The 16,984-nt window shown below is 37.1% G+C and overlaps 1 protein-coding gene across 1 annotated transcript in view; it reads left to right on the plus strand.

Annotated features, from left to right (window-relative positions):
• Positions 1-14,034: 14,034 nt before the first annotated feature.
• Positions 14,035-16,984, plus strand: part of NEMP1 (nuclear envelope integral membrane protein 1) — a 34,635-nt gene continuing 31,685 nt past the window's right edge. Inside the window, exon 1 of the mRNA XM_074269607.1 lies at positions 14,035-14,056. Coding sequence (XP_074125708.1) covers positions 14,035-14,056 — 22 coding nt within the window. The remainder of the gene's footprint in view (positions 14,057-16,984) is intronic.

The following is a 16,984-nucleotide window of genomic DNA, read 5'->3' on the forward strand; positions in this document are numbered from 1 at the left end:
CCAAATCACTATTGATCAGAGAACTGTACCTTTCAGCTTGGTTAATATGACAAAAACTGGGACACTACTGTTTGGTGGAATTGTGAACTGCTTCAACCATTCTGGAGAGCAATTTGGAACTATGCCCAGAGGGTTATGAAACTGTACATATCTTTGATCCAGCAATATCATTACTAGATCTATATTCTAAAGACATCTTAAGAAAGAAGAAATGATCTATTTGTAACAAAAAATATTTTGTGGTAGCTAAAAGCTGAAAATCAAAGAGATGCCCATCAGTTAGAGAATGGCTAAACAAGCCAAGGTATATGATTGTAATGGAATATTATTGAGCTGTAAGAAATACAAAAAGGATTATTTCAGAAAAAACCTGGGAAAACTTACATGAACTGATGCATAATGAAGTGAATAGATTAGGGAGAATGTTGTGCAGAGTAACAGCAATGCTGTGCAATGAAGAATTGTGAATTAGTATTCTCAGCAATACAATGAACCAAGACAATTCCAAAAGGTTAATGATGAAACATACTTTTTGTCTTAAAAAAGAACTAATATTGATTGAATACAGACTGAAACATGCTATTTTCTCTCTTTTTTTCTTTTATTCATTATTATTTTTATTTTTGTACAAAATGACTTATATGAAATATTTTACATAATTGGACATATATAACATATCTGCTTACTGTCTCAGAGAAGGGGAGGAAAGGGAAGGAAAAAGAAAGGGATAGACAGAATTTGGAACTCAAAACCTTAATTGAAATTAAAATATATACATATATTTTAAAATGCCATTTGTTCAGAACTCTAGCTTTGTGTGAGTACTCTTCAAAGAAGGAAGACAATTTAGAGAACAGGGATTCTGGATCTTCAAACTCATTTTCCTAAGAAAACACTCAAAGAAAAGTAACACAAAGTAAAACAAAAAATGTGTTAGAGCAGAAATGGGCAGGGAAACAAATAAAAAACATCACCAAATCAGTTTCATTATTTAGATCTCACTGGCATGTATACTCCCTCCAGTGGTTCAGATGAGACATGCCTATTAGCAAAATATTGTCTAACACACATCCCAAATATGTATGTTAATAAATACTATGCATGAACTATTATGCATTATGTGTCATATAAAATATATGCAAAACAGTTCAAAGGATGACAATAAAATAAGCAATATTTTAAAAATTATTTTATTTGTAGTACAAAAAAATCTTTTCTCTTTGAAGCAATACATTTAAACCTACTTCTTTACTTTTGAAAAATCCCTATGTGGGTCGTGGTGGATGGGGCAGATTTATCAATAATAATTGTGTTAATAATTATTCAGTTATTTGTTCATTATGTCTAGGCAAAAAGGTGAATTTCTTTTTTAAAGACACTTTTTGTTTTAAAGATATACCATACAAGAAAATAGTAGGTCATAAATCAATGATCTTTTTTCAATTGGAGTCTTGCTTTTAACTATATACAATATAAAAATAACCAACAAAAATAAATCATCTCCACTTTCAACTCAGGGGAAAGTTTCTGTATTACTCCATTCCTTTTGCTTTACATAGTTCTGCTTAATGAATGATATCTGACCTTAATTTCTTATTAAGGTTTGAATATTTGACTTATCTCTTTGTATGAGGGAGTCGAGTTTGGCTAGACAGGAGAGTACAAAGTTTAGGGCCAAGTGGCAAAAGGCTTTAAATGCCAAACAGAAATGTATGTGTGGTCTTAGAAGTAGTAGAGATTATCTCTGGATTTTTATTGAGGAGAGAGACTTCAAGAAAATTACTTTTTCAGGTGCATGGAGAATGTATTGTAATGGGGAGAGGCTTGAAACAGGAAAATAAGACTATTTTAATAGTCTACTGAAATGTAGACTATTGTATTGGTATGTGCAATAGAGTGCCAGGCATAGAGACAAGAAGGCTTCCTCCAAAGTTCAAATCTAGCCTCAAATACTTACTATATGGCCCTGGGCAAGTCACTGGGCAATGCCACCTTCGGCCCTGGCATCTTTATAACTGAATTTTACTTCCAAATTTCTACAATAAACCTTTTATTTATCAATCTAGGTTTTCGGGCCTGTAAATTCATTTTACAGGGGACACTGCGCCTCATGGGATCTATGTGCCAAAAAATGGGGTTCCCCCTTTCCTTTTCCTCATTAGTAGCTGTGCAAGAGGAGAGATGCTTCTAAGTATGGCAACCATTTGGATATATAGAGTGAGAGAAAGTGAGAAGCTGATGACAAGTTTTCAACCTGGATGATTAGAAGGGTGAGTTTTGGGGGAAAGATATTGTAATAAGATCTGAAATGTAGAGCAAGAAATTTATCTGCTCATCCTTTATAACTTATTCTCCTAAACAACAACAGCAACAACAAAAAAAAGGCAGGGGGATGACTGGCTTTCTCAGGAAGGATAAGATTCAGGGGTACATTGTATTGGTAAATGTTTAAGCACTAGGGAGTCAGGAGGAGGAGAAGACAGTGCACATAAAACACTTTTAAGTTTAAACTGCATTGTTAAAATTTTCTCCATTTTAAAAGTCTAGATAATCAACAAAATAGAAATCAAATCCTGATTTGTAGTTTGCTAATTTCCCTGATGTAAATGATTGCACTAAAAATTTAACAGGTTCTTTCCAGCCTAAGCTGGCTCTAGCATACTCCAGATAACATGCAACTCATCTTCTTACCCTCTAATTGATTGATTTTGCAGAGCCCTTGGATTTATACCGTGGCTCCATACTTTCATTTAGCTGTTTTGAATCTTTACTAAAGATAAGATTCCCCCCGCCAAAAAAAAGGACAGTTCCAGCAATGGTGAATCTGTGGAGGACTAAGAATGGAGAGGCTCATCACTAGTTAACAGCCTAGTTAACAACTATGTAACTAATAGCCTCTTTATGGGAAAGGTAACCTATGAAATAAGGCCAAGACTTTAATAACCACTTTTCAAAAATAAATTTTTAATTTGGAGCCAAAATGGAAAATTACCCTGGTTTGATCCTAGATTAGTGATGATTAACTTTGGGCCATTATCAAAAATTCTAATTTACCCCTAAAAGATAAAGATTTTCATTAAAAGGATTATTTAAAAGAAGGCATCCTATACTCTAAAGACAATTATTAAGAGGAACTTCCAAAATATTCTAAGCAATGCAATAAATATGTAATCTCTCAAGGATATTGTTAAAACCTGACATTTACAAAGTATGTTTAAGATATGTTTGGAAGGGATTAGTACTCTTTTGGATTAAAAAGCTTAATAATATATTGGTTTCATTTTTTTACAATCATACTTTATAAGATTTTAGATTCACTGGACTTTTGCATATATAAAGGCAGACTGGCTTATTCACAGAATCTATCATCTTACTTTGCAAATGTTAATTTCCTTGGAATTCTCTCAGAAGGCCTGTTTCAGGGAAATTCATGATGAAGCATAATGGAAGAATGTTGGAGAGACTTTGGAGCATGTGTAGACAGTCTGTCACTAGTTCTGGTTTAACTCGGTGGTTAGAAGAAGGCTTTTTATTTAAACAAAAAAGGTGCACATCTGGAACTGGGAGTGCTTTTAACAAGTAACTAACTTTGGTAATTTTTTTTCTTGACTGCCCTGCTCTTGGTTTGATTTTTTTTTTTTTTTTTTTTTTTTAGCTGAGGCAATTGGGGTTAAGTGACTTGCCCAAGGTCACACAATTAGGAAGTGTTAAGTATCTGAGGTCTGATTTGAACTCAGGTCCTCCTGACTTCAGGGGCTGGCACTCTGTCCACTTCACCACCTAGCTGCCCCTTTGGTTTGATTTTCTTGAGCATCATAGTCTCACAATGGGTTTTCAGCCAGCTCAACATTGATGACTCAAGGAACAAGGAGGGACATTCATGGGATCTAACCCAATAGTAGTTAAGATGAAGACCCTTCTGTCAATTGTGCCCAATCTGGATATGAATCTTGTGTAAACAATGCTGTGTAGTCACTTGAGCTAAGTTTGGGCTCACTTTCCTCAGGTAGGATAGAGGTGAGTGTCCCTTTGTTGAAAGATAGATGAGGAAACATTTATATTTTTGTTATATCTGAAAAGAAATATTCTTTTTAAAAATCTAGTTGATGTTAAATGGCTAAATAGAACTGGTTGCTGTTGGCTAACATTGGGAGAAACACAACCATAGGATCTGGAGCTTCTGGCATAAAATAGGGTTGGAAACATCCAGCCCTGGAGCCCATATAAGTTTGGAGAAATCTTATGATCTGGCCCTGCCAAGTCAGATGATGATGAGCTGAAATCTGGGTACAACATCCTACTGTTAGAGTTTTTAGGTTAAAAATTTTTCATGGCCTGCAAATGATATTATAAATGTATAAATAGCCTTTGACAGAAAAAAAAGGTTACCCATCCCTGGCATAAAGAAACAAATCCTTTCTAATCCTGACTTTCATGGCAGGAGATTTAAACCAGGTAGAGCTTTAGTAGGGGTGAGGGGAGGAGAGATGTTTTCCAATAGGCTTTTTTTTTCATCTTCAACAAATCCTGCCCTAAGCACCAGGAATACAAATGCAAGCTGAAATATAGTTCCTGCCCTTCAGAAGGTTATGATCTTATGAAGAAGGACAATACATGAAAGGAAGCATAAAGGAAGGGTAGTTAATGCCAGAAACATGGTTAAGAAAATCCCAGTGCGATACATTGTTGGTGGAGTTGTGAAAGAATCCAACCATTCTGGAGAGCAATCTGGAATTAAGCCCAAAAAGTTATCAAAATGTGCATACCCTTTGACCCGGCAGTGCTACTACTGGGCTTATATCCCAAGGAAATACAAAAGAAGGGAAAGGGACCTGTATGTGCCAAAATGTTTGTGGCAGCTCTTTTCGTAGTGGCTAGAAACTGGAAAATGAATGGATACCCATCACTTGGAGAATGGTTGGGTAAATTATGGTATATGAATGTTATGGAATATTATTGTTCTGTAAGAAATGACCAGCAGGAGGAATACAGAGAGGCCTGGAGAGACTTACATGAACTGATGCTGAGTGAAATGAGCAGAACCAGGAGATCATTATACACTTAAACAACAGTACTGTATGAAGATATATTCTGATGGAAGTGGATATCTTTAATATAGAGAAGAGCTAATCCAATTCCAATTGATCAATGATGGACAGAATCAGCTACACCCAGAGAAGAAACACTGGGAAATGAGTGTAAACTGTTAGTATTTTTTTGTTTTTCTCCCCAAGTTATTTTTACCTTCCGAATCCAATTCTTCCTTTGCAACAACAACAACAACAACAACAACAACAAAATTCAGTTCCGCACACATATATTGTATCTAGGATATACTATAACATATTTAATATGTATGGGAATGCCTGCCATCTAGGGGAGGGGGTGAAGGGAAGGAGGGGAAAATTTGGAACAGAAGGGAGTACAAGGGATAATGTTGTAAAAAAATTACCTATGCAAATGTACTGTCAAAAAATGTTATAATTATAAAATTAATAAAAAAAAAAGAAAGAAAGAAAATCCCAGTGCAACCTGGAGAAGGAAGACATGGTGGCCCCCTTCCTAAATGGAAGTTTTGGGAGGAGCTGTCCAATTGAAGAGAGAGGAATCAGGGGTCGAGTACTTCTGATTTGTGAACTTCAGGGCTGCAGTGAGCTTCAGGTTTCTAAGGTGTAGTAAAAGAAATCTGGATGGAGTCATACCATATAAGCTAAATATCTGTGTTTAGCGTTAATAGTGCTTAATAGTTAAATTTAATAATAGTTAAAAGTTAATAGAAAACCTTCAGTGAAAGAAGAGAGAAGGAGGGAAACCAATCGTGGAATCACAGATTTTATAGCTGGAAGAGACCTTATTTTGTATATGGAATATCCCAAAAGTTTCAACGCTGTTTTAAGCTACTAATGTTTGAACCAAGTTTCTATGACCACACAGGAATAAGAAGCAAACATTCACTGAGGGCTACACAATTATATGTGGTACTAGCCTATTCAGAGCTTATAAATCATTCATTCATTCAATACAAATTTATTAAGCCCCTAGTGCATCTAAATACTCTAGTTGAAAAGATAAGATAATTATACATGAAACAGGGTAAATAATGTTAGGGGAAGGAATTGTCAAGTAAGTGATGGATAATAAATACATTAGAAGTACCAAGGAAAGAATAGATCACTTCATATGAGGAAGGTTGCATTGAGAACATGAGATTTGAGTTAGTCCTTAAAGTATGGGTAGGATTCAATTCAGGAAGTTCAGGGGAGGATATTCAGGGACTCTTTCAAGATCTCTTGACAGCTTCTCTGGATAGACTGGGATACAGAAAGATTGAAGGGAAAGGATGACATCTAGAATGTGTGGTCCCAATTCACAAGAAAACCTGAGTTCAAGTTCTACCTCTTCTTATTAGTATGTCCTATCATGCCATATGTAACAGACAGAATCAGAAAATAATTTGAGAAAGGAGGGAATTTTAGGAAATTTAGGAAACTAGGGGTTTTAGGAAAGTATTGCTGTAATACATAACCTGAACCTTTGGAGGATAAAGTGAAGTAGGGGAGCTTTCCATGCATCGGAAATTGTCCACTCAAAGCGACAGGGATAGGAGATGGAATGCTGAGTCCAAGGAATTAAAAAATAGTCCATTTTGGCTAGAATGCAGTGTGAATGAGGAGTGGTTATGTGAAATGATTAAAAAGGTAGGATGGAGCCAAATTAGGGATAGCCTTAAATCCAGCCTATGGAATTTGTATTTCTTTAAAATATGCATCAGGGAGCTATGAAAACTCTTGAGCAGAGGATAGATATAATCAGAGTTGTATTTATATCTCCTCTGTGAAGAATAGACTGATGAGGGCAGAGACTACTAGAGGCAGTAAGACTGCTTAGGAGGCTACTACAATTATCCATGTAAGAGAAACTAAACTAGGGTGATAACCATGAGAAAGAAGAAAAAGGAATGAATTCAAAAGATTGTACAGAAGGAGAATAGATAATATGTGGCAATAATTTAGACGGGGGAGGGGGCGTAAGAACATAAAGAATAGAGAGTGATATTGAAGTTTTGGTACTAGAAAGATGGTGGAAATAGGAAAGTTTGGATAAGGGGCAGGTTTAGGGAAGGAAGATAAGTTCTGTTTTTGAAATGTTGAATTTGAGATGTCTGTAGCAAAGTTTCTTAAACTGTGGGTTTTGACCCCATATAGAGTCCTGTAACTGAATGTGAGTCTCAAAAAATTAGGCAACAATAAAAGGTATCAAATATTCCACCAAGATTTAATTCTTTATGTAAAAATAAATAAGCACATTCATCTCATTAATATGCAAATTTTCTTTCATCTGTAGTAAATGGTAAAATTCTATGTATATCAAAGAATTGTTTTAAAATAAATTCCTTTATGATTTATAATCAGTAAATGCTTGATTACTATACCTTTTTATATATCTATGTACTTGGGGTCTCAAAAATTTTTCTCCAGTAAAAAAGGGTTGAAAGTGGAAGAATTTAAAAAGCCCTGATCTCTAGGACCTACAGTGAAGGTATCTAAGCTCAGGAGAAATATTCAAACTGAATATGTTGATTTGGGAGCAATTTGCATAGTAATAATTGAACTGCCATAGGAATGAGTGAGATTTTCTTTAGAGATAATATGGAGAAGAGAAGTCCATGGATGGAATCTTGGGAGACATTCATGTTTAGGATGGGAAATAGATTCTGATACAGCAAAAAGAGCAAAGGAGACTGAGCAGCAGGAGGAAAAAAAACCAAGAGAGGAATGCCATAAAGGCCTAGGCAGGAGACATTATCCAGGAGGATTGGATAGTCAAGTATCCAAGCTGCAGAGAAATCAATAAGGATAAGGCTAGAGAAAAGTTTATTGAATTTAGCAATTAAGAGATTGTTGATAATCTTGCAGAAAACTACTGCAGTTGAATGGTAGGATTGAAAGATAGATTGCAATGGATTTAGAAGTGAATGGGAGGTTAGAAAGTTGAGGCAGTAACTTATAAAGATTTTTTTCTAGGAGTTTAGGAAAGAAGAAAGTTATAGGTGAAGAACTTGAGGTAATTGAGAGCAAGTTCAAGTGAAGTTGGCAGCTAGACAGCACAGTTTATAAAAGGCACTGGGCCTGACTGGGCTTGGAGACAGGAATACCAGAATTCAAATCTTAGTAGCTTTGTTTCTCTGGACAAACTTTACGGTTTTCTACAAACTTTACTATTTTCTTCAGTTTCCTCATCTGTAAAAAAGTTAGCACCTACTCCTCTGGCTTCTTATAAAGATATCATGAGAAGACTTTTGTTTAGGTAGGTTATATCTATTGATATTTACCTTTTTAGATATAAAACATTAGTATTGTTATATAAACTTTTGGCCTTTTAGACTCTCTGAAAGAGTCTCGGGGACCCCCAGAGATTTATGGTTTTGATATTTGAGAATAACTGGTTTATAGTATAATCTGGGGCCTAGGGCTTCCCAAACTCAGGATTCACACGGACTGGGCAGACCTCAAAAGATCATTATCTCTTTTTGGCTCATTGTGTCTCTGCCCAGAATTTCCCTTAGGAAATATTTGTAAATGTTCACATCTAGTCTTTCTCAAATATTAGTAACAGAACTCCCAGCTCAAATATAAGCATTTGTGGTAATAAATGCATATTGGATGGAGGACCCCTTTGTTTACCCCACAGAAAATGCAACAGTCACAAAAGACTAACAAGGAATCTATAAAGAATTATAGAAAACATTTAAAGTACTCACAGAAGCCTATAAGCTTCCCTCTATTCTTCACAGAATTGAACTTAGGGTTGCCAGCAAGACAAAATTCTGACATTCTACTGGAATTCATGTCTCCCACAGGATTTTACACACTCCATTCCAGACTCACAGTGCCACCTTGTGGTTTAGATTTCCCTGAAAAGAAACCATCTTTTTGGATGGACAGCCCTCTTCTCATTTGGGCTTTCAGTGTCCAATAGTGAAGGGGAGCAAAATATAGCTTTTTTTGCTCTTCTCTGTTCAACTTTTAAGTCACATACCAACATGTGAAGTCATGTGGTTGACTCTCTTCCTTATACCAAGAGGCCTGGTTAGGAACTCTTTTTTTTTGTTCTAGAAGGTCAGATGTCTAACCTTTCAACCATAGGGTTATTTTAGAAGCAATCACCAAGTGTGACTTTGCCGCAAAATTATCCCTTTCCTTTTAGAACACTAAGTTAAGGAAGCTTGCTGCCTAGAAAATTTCATTCTTCTAGCTAGGTGACTGGGGTTCAGGAATATTATCCATAAACTCCGATCTTTGGAACATGGACAAGCATATGTTGATTTTTGCAATGTATTTTTGCTGTCCTGTTGCTCCTCTGAGTGCAAAATGCAGCTGTGATCTCTTAGGCTGGGAACGTTCTCTTTTTTTTAGATCCTGGTCTGTGTTTACAGAAAGAAACAGAACAGTAGAAAGAATCAAGAAATCTTAAGTCCAGGAACTTCCCTCAAGCCACTTGAGCAAGTCATGCAGTTTACCATGTTACTTCTTTAGAAAGACAGGTGCTGCTTAGAAGGTGAGGGAAGTAGATAGAGAACTCCTCTCTCCAGCTATTTGCAATTGGAAGAGTAAAAAGGCACAAGAGGAAAGATGAAGGGGAAGAGGAGCAGAAATTAGACTGGGGGCTGACATTCGGTGATGACTACTTTTACCAAAAGATTATCCTCCTAAGTAAGAGTCCTACTGTACCAAATCATTTTTTTTTCAGTGCAATAAATGTTGTGTGTTTACTTCTTACTATGTTCTAGGCATTATCTTAAATGCAGAGGATAACCAAAACACAAATACAATCTCTACCTTCAAAGAGCTTACTTTTTTCAGTGGGGAAGATAATATATAAAGAACTAAAAATGGAGGAAAGTGTCCACTGTTCAAGCTAAGGATGGTGTTGAAAGCTGGAAAGTCAGAAGCATAGCTGGATGAGGAATAAAGTTTGGCTGACCCGTGCCCCCTCCTGAAATCCAAGTCCCAGGAGGAGTTTCCTAATGGGAGACAGTGAAGGGATGTTCTAGAGTGAAGAGGCTGCAGAACCAAATCATTTTATTACTTCCCTTGAAATTCTCGACCTTTTGTTGTTCCATATGAATTCTGTTGTTATTTTTTCTAGGTCATTGAAATAGTTTCTTGGGAGTCTGATTGGTATAGCACTAAATAAATAGATTAATTTGGGGAGTATTGTCATCTTTATTATATTCTCTCGGCCTATCCAAGAGCACTCAATGTCTTTCCAATTATTTAAATCTGACTATTTTTGTGTGTATTACTGTTTTGTAATTTTGCTCATATAATTCCTGACCTTCCTTTGGTAGATATATTCCCAAATATTTTATACTATCAACCGTTATTTTGAATGGGATTTCTCTTTGTATCTCTTGCTGTCAGATTGTGTTGGTAATGTATAAAAATGCTGAGGATTTATGTGGATTTATTTTGTATCCTGCGACTTTGCTAAAATTCTGAATTATTTCTAATAGCTTTTTAGCAGAGTCTTTGGGGTGCTCTAAGTATACCATCATGTCATCTGCGAAAAGTGATAATTTGATTTCCTCATTTCCTACTCTAATTCCTTGAATCTCTTTCTCGGCTCTTATTGCCGAGGCTAGCGTTTCTAGTACTATAGAACCAAATCATTTTAGTGGTCATATTAACTCCAGGAAGAAGAGAGATTATTATCTTTAATATGTGATCATCTTTGATATTCTTTTTTAAAAATTATGTTTTATATATGTGTATACACACACATATATGTATATTTATATATATTTCAATCAGCAAAAATCTGCCTTCTCTTCTTTCCATGTCCCCTCCCCCCTCTCCCAACTGAAAGCAAGAGAAAAACAAAACTCCTTTTGCAAATATGGTCAAGCAAAACAAATTTCAACATATGCCAAGTCCAAAAAAGTCTTATTCCATATTTTGTGTTCTGCCCTTCACTTTTCTACCAGGCTGCATATCTCATCATTAGTTCTCGAAAATCATGGTTGGTAATTATACTGATTGAGTTCCTAATTTTTTCTAAGTTGTATGTTTTTATTACATTGTTGTCACTGTATAAAAAGTTTTCCTGGTTTTATACTCTCTACTCTGTCAGTTCATGTAAATTTTCTTCAGTTTCTCAGAAATCATTTCTTTCTTCCTTTCTTATGGCACATATGTTTCATTGTGTTTATATACTGTAACTTGTTCAGCCATTCCCCAATCGATGGGCACCTCCTTACATTTTCATTCTCTTGCCACCTTAAAAATATATTTTTGTACATCCATAGAGAATAATCCTTTCCTTAATCTACCCTCTTTGTTTTCTCCTTTGCTCTTCTGTTTTTGTTTAGTGAGGTGTTTATACCCACAATTTGTGTGTGTTTGTGTGTGTGTATATTTGTGTTTATGTGTATATAGTCTTCTTTTGACCAATTCAGAAGGGAGTGAGATTTAAATTTCAACTGTTTTCTCCATTGCCTTCTCCTTACTCATACAGATATCAACTTGGCAATCATGAGTATGTAATATAATTTTTCCCAATTTTCTTTTTGCTTCCCTTTTAGTGTCTTCCTCTTCCTTTCTTTTTCCATTATTCTCTTAAGATCAAGACATTACAGAATGATTCCTAGGCCTTGCCTAATTAGATTCTCCTATGATCCCTGAGAGGGTTCAGAGGGGACAGATAACTCATCTTCCATATTAGAATGTAGTTTATTTCTTTTTTGGTTTATTCTTTTATGGTTCTCAGAAGCAGTAGATTGCTGCTAGACTCAGACACCACTATCAGCCTGCTGGGAAGCTCTGGCGGATGAGCAAGAACTGCAGATTTTCCTTTGGTCTGGGATCCCTGCTCTGCTTATTCCTTGGATAAGATAATTGTATAATTATGTATGTATATATTGCATTTGACATATATTTTACCATTTTCATATATATTGTATTGCTTGATGTCTACAGGAGGTGGGGGGGAAGGAAATTGGAACATAAGGATTTGCAAGGGTTAATGTTGAAAAATTATCTATGCATACATGTGTTTTGAAAATTAAAAAGTTTTAATTTAAAAAAAATTTAGGCTGCTAGAAGCTAGGAATTTAGACCCTGCTTTGTTTCTGGGATTTGAGCCACGCTGCTGTTGAATGCTTCTGAACTTGCTCTTTTTGTACACAGCCAGAATTTACACAGGATTGGGGAAAAGAATTGTGGTAGTTTGGCAAAGCTTCCAGTTGTCACCTTACCCTGTTGAAGAATCCTTCTGCGCCTTGTCTAAGTTTGGGGTCTCTTTTTGCCCTATTGCACAGGTTCTTCCTTCACTAGAAAGTTCCCTGTGCATCCTTGGCTAGACCCCATCCCCATTGTCTATTTTCCTATCTAAATGTTTGCCTATTCCTGGGATAAAAATTACTCACTGTGACTTTCTTGGATTTTAGTCTGGTAAATTTTCTAGACCTATTTGTAGGTGTTTTGGAAGAGAAGAGACTATACAGCTTCATGCTACTGTGTCATTTTATCTCTGAGATAGGTTTTTCTTTTTTCTTTTTTATTATAGCTTTTTATTTACAAGATATATGCATGGGTAATTTTACAGCACTGACAATTGTCAAGCCTTTTGTTCCAATTTTTCCCCTCCTTTCCCCCACCTCCTCCCCCAGATGGCAGGTTGACCAATACAGTTTAAATATGTTAAAGTATAAATTAAATACAATATATGTATACATGTCCAAACAGTTATTTTGCTGTACAAAAAGAATCGGACTTTGAAACAGTGTACAATTAGCCTGTGAAGGAAATCCAAAATCCAGGTGGACAAAAATAGAGGGATTGGGAATTCTATGTAGTGGTTCATAATCGTCTCCCAGAGCTCTTGTGCTAAGTATAGCTGGTTCAGTTCATTACTGCTCTATGGGAACTGATTTGGTTCATCTCCTTGTTGAAGAGGGCCACGTCCATCAGAATTGATCATCATATAGTATTGTTGTTGAAGTATATAATGATCTCTTGGTCCTGCTCATTTCACTCAGCATCAGTTCATATAAGTCTCTCCAGGCCTTTCTGAAATCATCCTGTCAGTCATTTCTTACATAACAATAATATTCCATAACATTCATATACCACAATTTATTCAGCCATTATCCAATTGATGGGCATCCATTCAGTTTCCAGTTTCTGGCCACCACAAAGAGGGCTGCCACAAACATTCTTGCACATACAGGTTCCTTTCCCTTCTTTAAAATCTCTTTGGGATATAAGCCCAGTAGTAACACTGCTGGGTCAAAGGGTATGCACAGTTTGATAACTTTTTGAGTACAATTCCAAATCGCTTTCCAGAATGGCTGGATCCATTCACAATTCCACCAACAATGTATCAGTATCACAGTTCTCTCACATCCCCTCCAACATTCATCATTATTTTTTCCTGTCATCTTAGCCAATCTGACAGGTGTGTAGTGGTATCTCAGAGTTGTCTTAATTTGCATTTCTCTGATTAATAATGACTTGGAGCATGAGATATGTTTTCTAGATATGTTTTTCTATGGGAAAGACTTATAGTCAAGATAGTGGCTGAGCAGGAGGCAGATCATTCATTTCCCACATAGATTCCAGAGTGAGTTTTATAGATGAAAAAGCATCATCATGGGTCACAGTGTGGTCAAGGGTACAACCATTTCAGTGGGAAGTTGAAGTATATAGAAGATAAGGTTATAGAAGTCGAGAAGACTGATGAATTGGGAAGCCAGGGTGATTGCAAATCAACACAGCAGTAAACAATCATTTTAGCTCAGATCACTTTATGCAGGACACCTAGTCTGATCCTTATCCTATTTTACAGATGGAGAACCTGAGACTCAAGGAAGGTTAAGTGACATAATAATGGTCAAATAAATGGTAAGTGATGAGGTGAAATTTAAACGCGGGTTTTCCTGACTCCCAAGTCTACCATTCATCCCCTGCACATGTCTGGGAGAGGAAGATTGTTAGCAAATGAACTCTTTGAAAAATGAGAATAACTTGGGAGATGGCGGATAACTGCAACAAGGGTGTGTATAGTACAATATAAGTTCTTTGAGAGCAGATTGTTTCACTTTTGTATTTGTATTCCCAGTAACACAATGCTTGCCCATAATAAATGCTTGCTGATTGACTGATTGACAGGTTAAGGTGATAGGGAGGATGGGAGGACCGTCAAAGGACAGGTTGCTTATTGACCTAGCACACAGTGTTGGGAAGCAGAAGTGAAGAGTCAGAAGTGTCCCTTTCTGAACTCCTGAGTATGTGTATGTGTGGGTGAGGTTGGGCAGAAGTGGAGAGACAGAGACAGAAAAAGAGACAGGGAAAGACAAAGAGACAGAGACAAAGAAGTGAGAGACACACACAGAGACAGAGAGAGAGAAAAAGAGAAGTGAGAGACACACATAGAGACAGAGACAAAGAGAAGTGAGAGACATACACAGAGAGACAGAAAGACAGAAAAAGAGAAGTGAGAGACACACAGAGAGAGACAGAGAAAAAGAGAAGTGAGAGACACACACAGAGACAGAGAGAGAGAAAAAGAGAAGTGAGAGACACACATAGAGACAGAGACAAAGAGAAGTGAGAGACATACACAGAGAGACAGAAAGACAGAAAAAGAGAAGTGAGAGACACACACAGAGACAGAGAGACAGAGAAAAAGAGAAGTGAGAGACACAGAGACAGAGAAAGAGAAGTGAGAGACACACACAGAGACAGACAGAGAGACAGAGAAAAAGAGAAGTGAGACACACATAGAGACAGAGACAAAGAGAAGTGAGAGACACAGAGAGACAGAGAGACAGAAAAAGAGAAGTGAGAGACACACAGAGACAGAGAAAAAGAGAAGTGAGAGACACAGAGAGAGACAGAGAGACAGAGAAAAAGAGAAGTGAGAGACACAGAGAGAGACAGAGAGACAGAGAAAAAGACAAGTGAGAGACACACATACACAGAGACAGTGAGAGACACACAGAGAGAGACAGAGAAAAAGAAGTGAGAGACACACAGAGAGAGACAGAGAAAAAGAGAAGTGAGAGACACACACAGAGACAGAGAGAGACAGAGAAAAAGAAGTGAGAGACACAGAGAGAGACAGAGAAAAAGAGAAGTGAGAGACACACAGAGAGAGACAGATACAGAGAAAAAGAGAAATGAGAGACAGAGACAGAGACAAAGAGAAGTGAGAGACACACAGAGAGACAGAGACAAAGTGAGAGACACACACAGAGACAGAGAAAAAGAAGTGAGAGACACACAGAGAGAGACAGAGACAAAGAGAAGTGAGAGACACAGAGAGACAGATACAGAGAAAAAGAGAAGTGAGAGACAGAGAGACAGACAAAGAGAAGTGAGAGACACACAGAGAGACAGAGAGATAGAGACAAAGTGAGAGACACACACAGAGACAGAAACAGAGAAAAAGAAGTGAGAGACACACAGAGAGACAGAGACAAAGAGAAGTGAGAGACACACAGAGAGACAGATACAGAGAAAAAGAAGTGAGAGACACACAGAGAGACAGAGACAAAGAGAAGTGAGAGACATACAGAGACAGAGAGACAGAGAAAAAGAGAAGTGAGAGACACACACAGAGACAGAGAAAAAGAAGTGAGAGACACAGAGAGACAGAGAAAAAGAAAAGTGAGAGACACACAGAGAGACAGAGAGACATAGAAAGAGAAGTGAGAGACACACACAGAGAAAAAAGTGAGAGACACACAGAGAGACAGAGAAAAAGATAAATGAGAGACACACACACACAGACAGAGACAGAGAAAAAGAAAAGTGAGAGACACACAGAGAGACAGAGAAAAAGATAAATGAGAGACACACACACAGACAGAGAGAGACAGAGAAAAAGAAAAGTGAGAGACACACAGAGAGAGACAGAGACAAAGAGAAGTGAGAGACACAGAGAGACAGATACAGAGAAAAAGAGAAGTGAGAGACAGAGAGACAGACAAAGAGAAGTGAGAGACACACAGAGAGACAGAGAGATAGAGACAAAGTGAGAGACACACACAGAGACAGAAACAGAGAAAAAGAAGTGAGAGACACACAGAGAGACAGAGACAAAGAGAAGTGAGAGACACACAGAGAGACAGATACAGAGAAAAAGAAGTGAGAGACACACAGAGAGACAGAGACAAAGAGAAGTGAGAGACATACAGAGACAGAGAGACAGAGAAAAAGAGAAGTGAGAGACACACACAGAGACAGAGAAAAAGAAGTGAGAGACACAGAGAGACAGAGAAAAAGAAAAGTGAGAGACACACAGAGAGACAGAGAGACATAGAAAGAGAAGTGAGAGACACACACAGAGAAAAAAGTGAGAGACACACAGAGAGACAGAGAAAAAGATAAATGAGAGACACACACACACAGAGACAGAGAAAAAGAAAAGTGAGAGACACACAGAGAGACAGAGAAAAAGATAAATGAGAGACACACACACAGACAGAGAGAGACAGAGAAAAAGAAAAGTGAGAGACACACAGAGAGACAGAGAAAGAGAAGTGAGAGACACAGAGAGACAGAGATAAAGAAGTGAGAGACACAGAGACAGAGAAAAAGAGAAGTGAGAGACAGAGAGACAGAGAAAAAGAGAAGTGAGAGACACAGAGAGACAGAGAAAGAGAAATGAGAGACAGAGAGACACAGACAAGAGGGAGAGACGGAGACTGAGAGAAACAGAGGCAGACAGATTAGTGATGCAATTTTTTTCTGGGGGCAGCTAAATTTCCATGAGCGCAAGATGGAAGGAATGTGAAAAGGACGATGACGTACTTTTAAAAGGAAAGAAAATGACAGACGTGTGGGTACAGTGTGCCCAACAATAATAAACTAAAGAGGGAGAGGAAGGAGAAAATAAGGAGCAAGGTATGATCTCAAAGTGCCCGCCCATACCAATCACTTATTGGTTGTTTTTATATCAATCATCCTTATTATTGTTT

Source organism: Sminthopsis crassicaudata, chromosome 5, assembly GCF_048593235.1.
Source record: "Sminthopsis crassicaudata isolate SCR6 chromosome 5, ASM4859323v1, whole genome shotgun sequence".
Classification (NCBI taxonomy): Eukaryota; Metazoa; Chordata; class Mammalia; order Dasyuromorphia; family Dasyuridae; genus Sminthopsis; species Sminthopsis crassicaudata.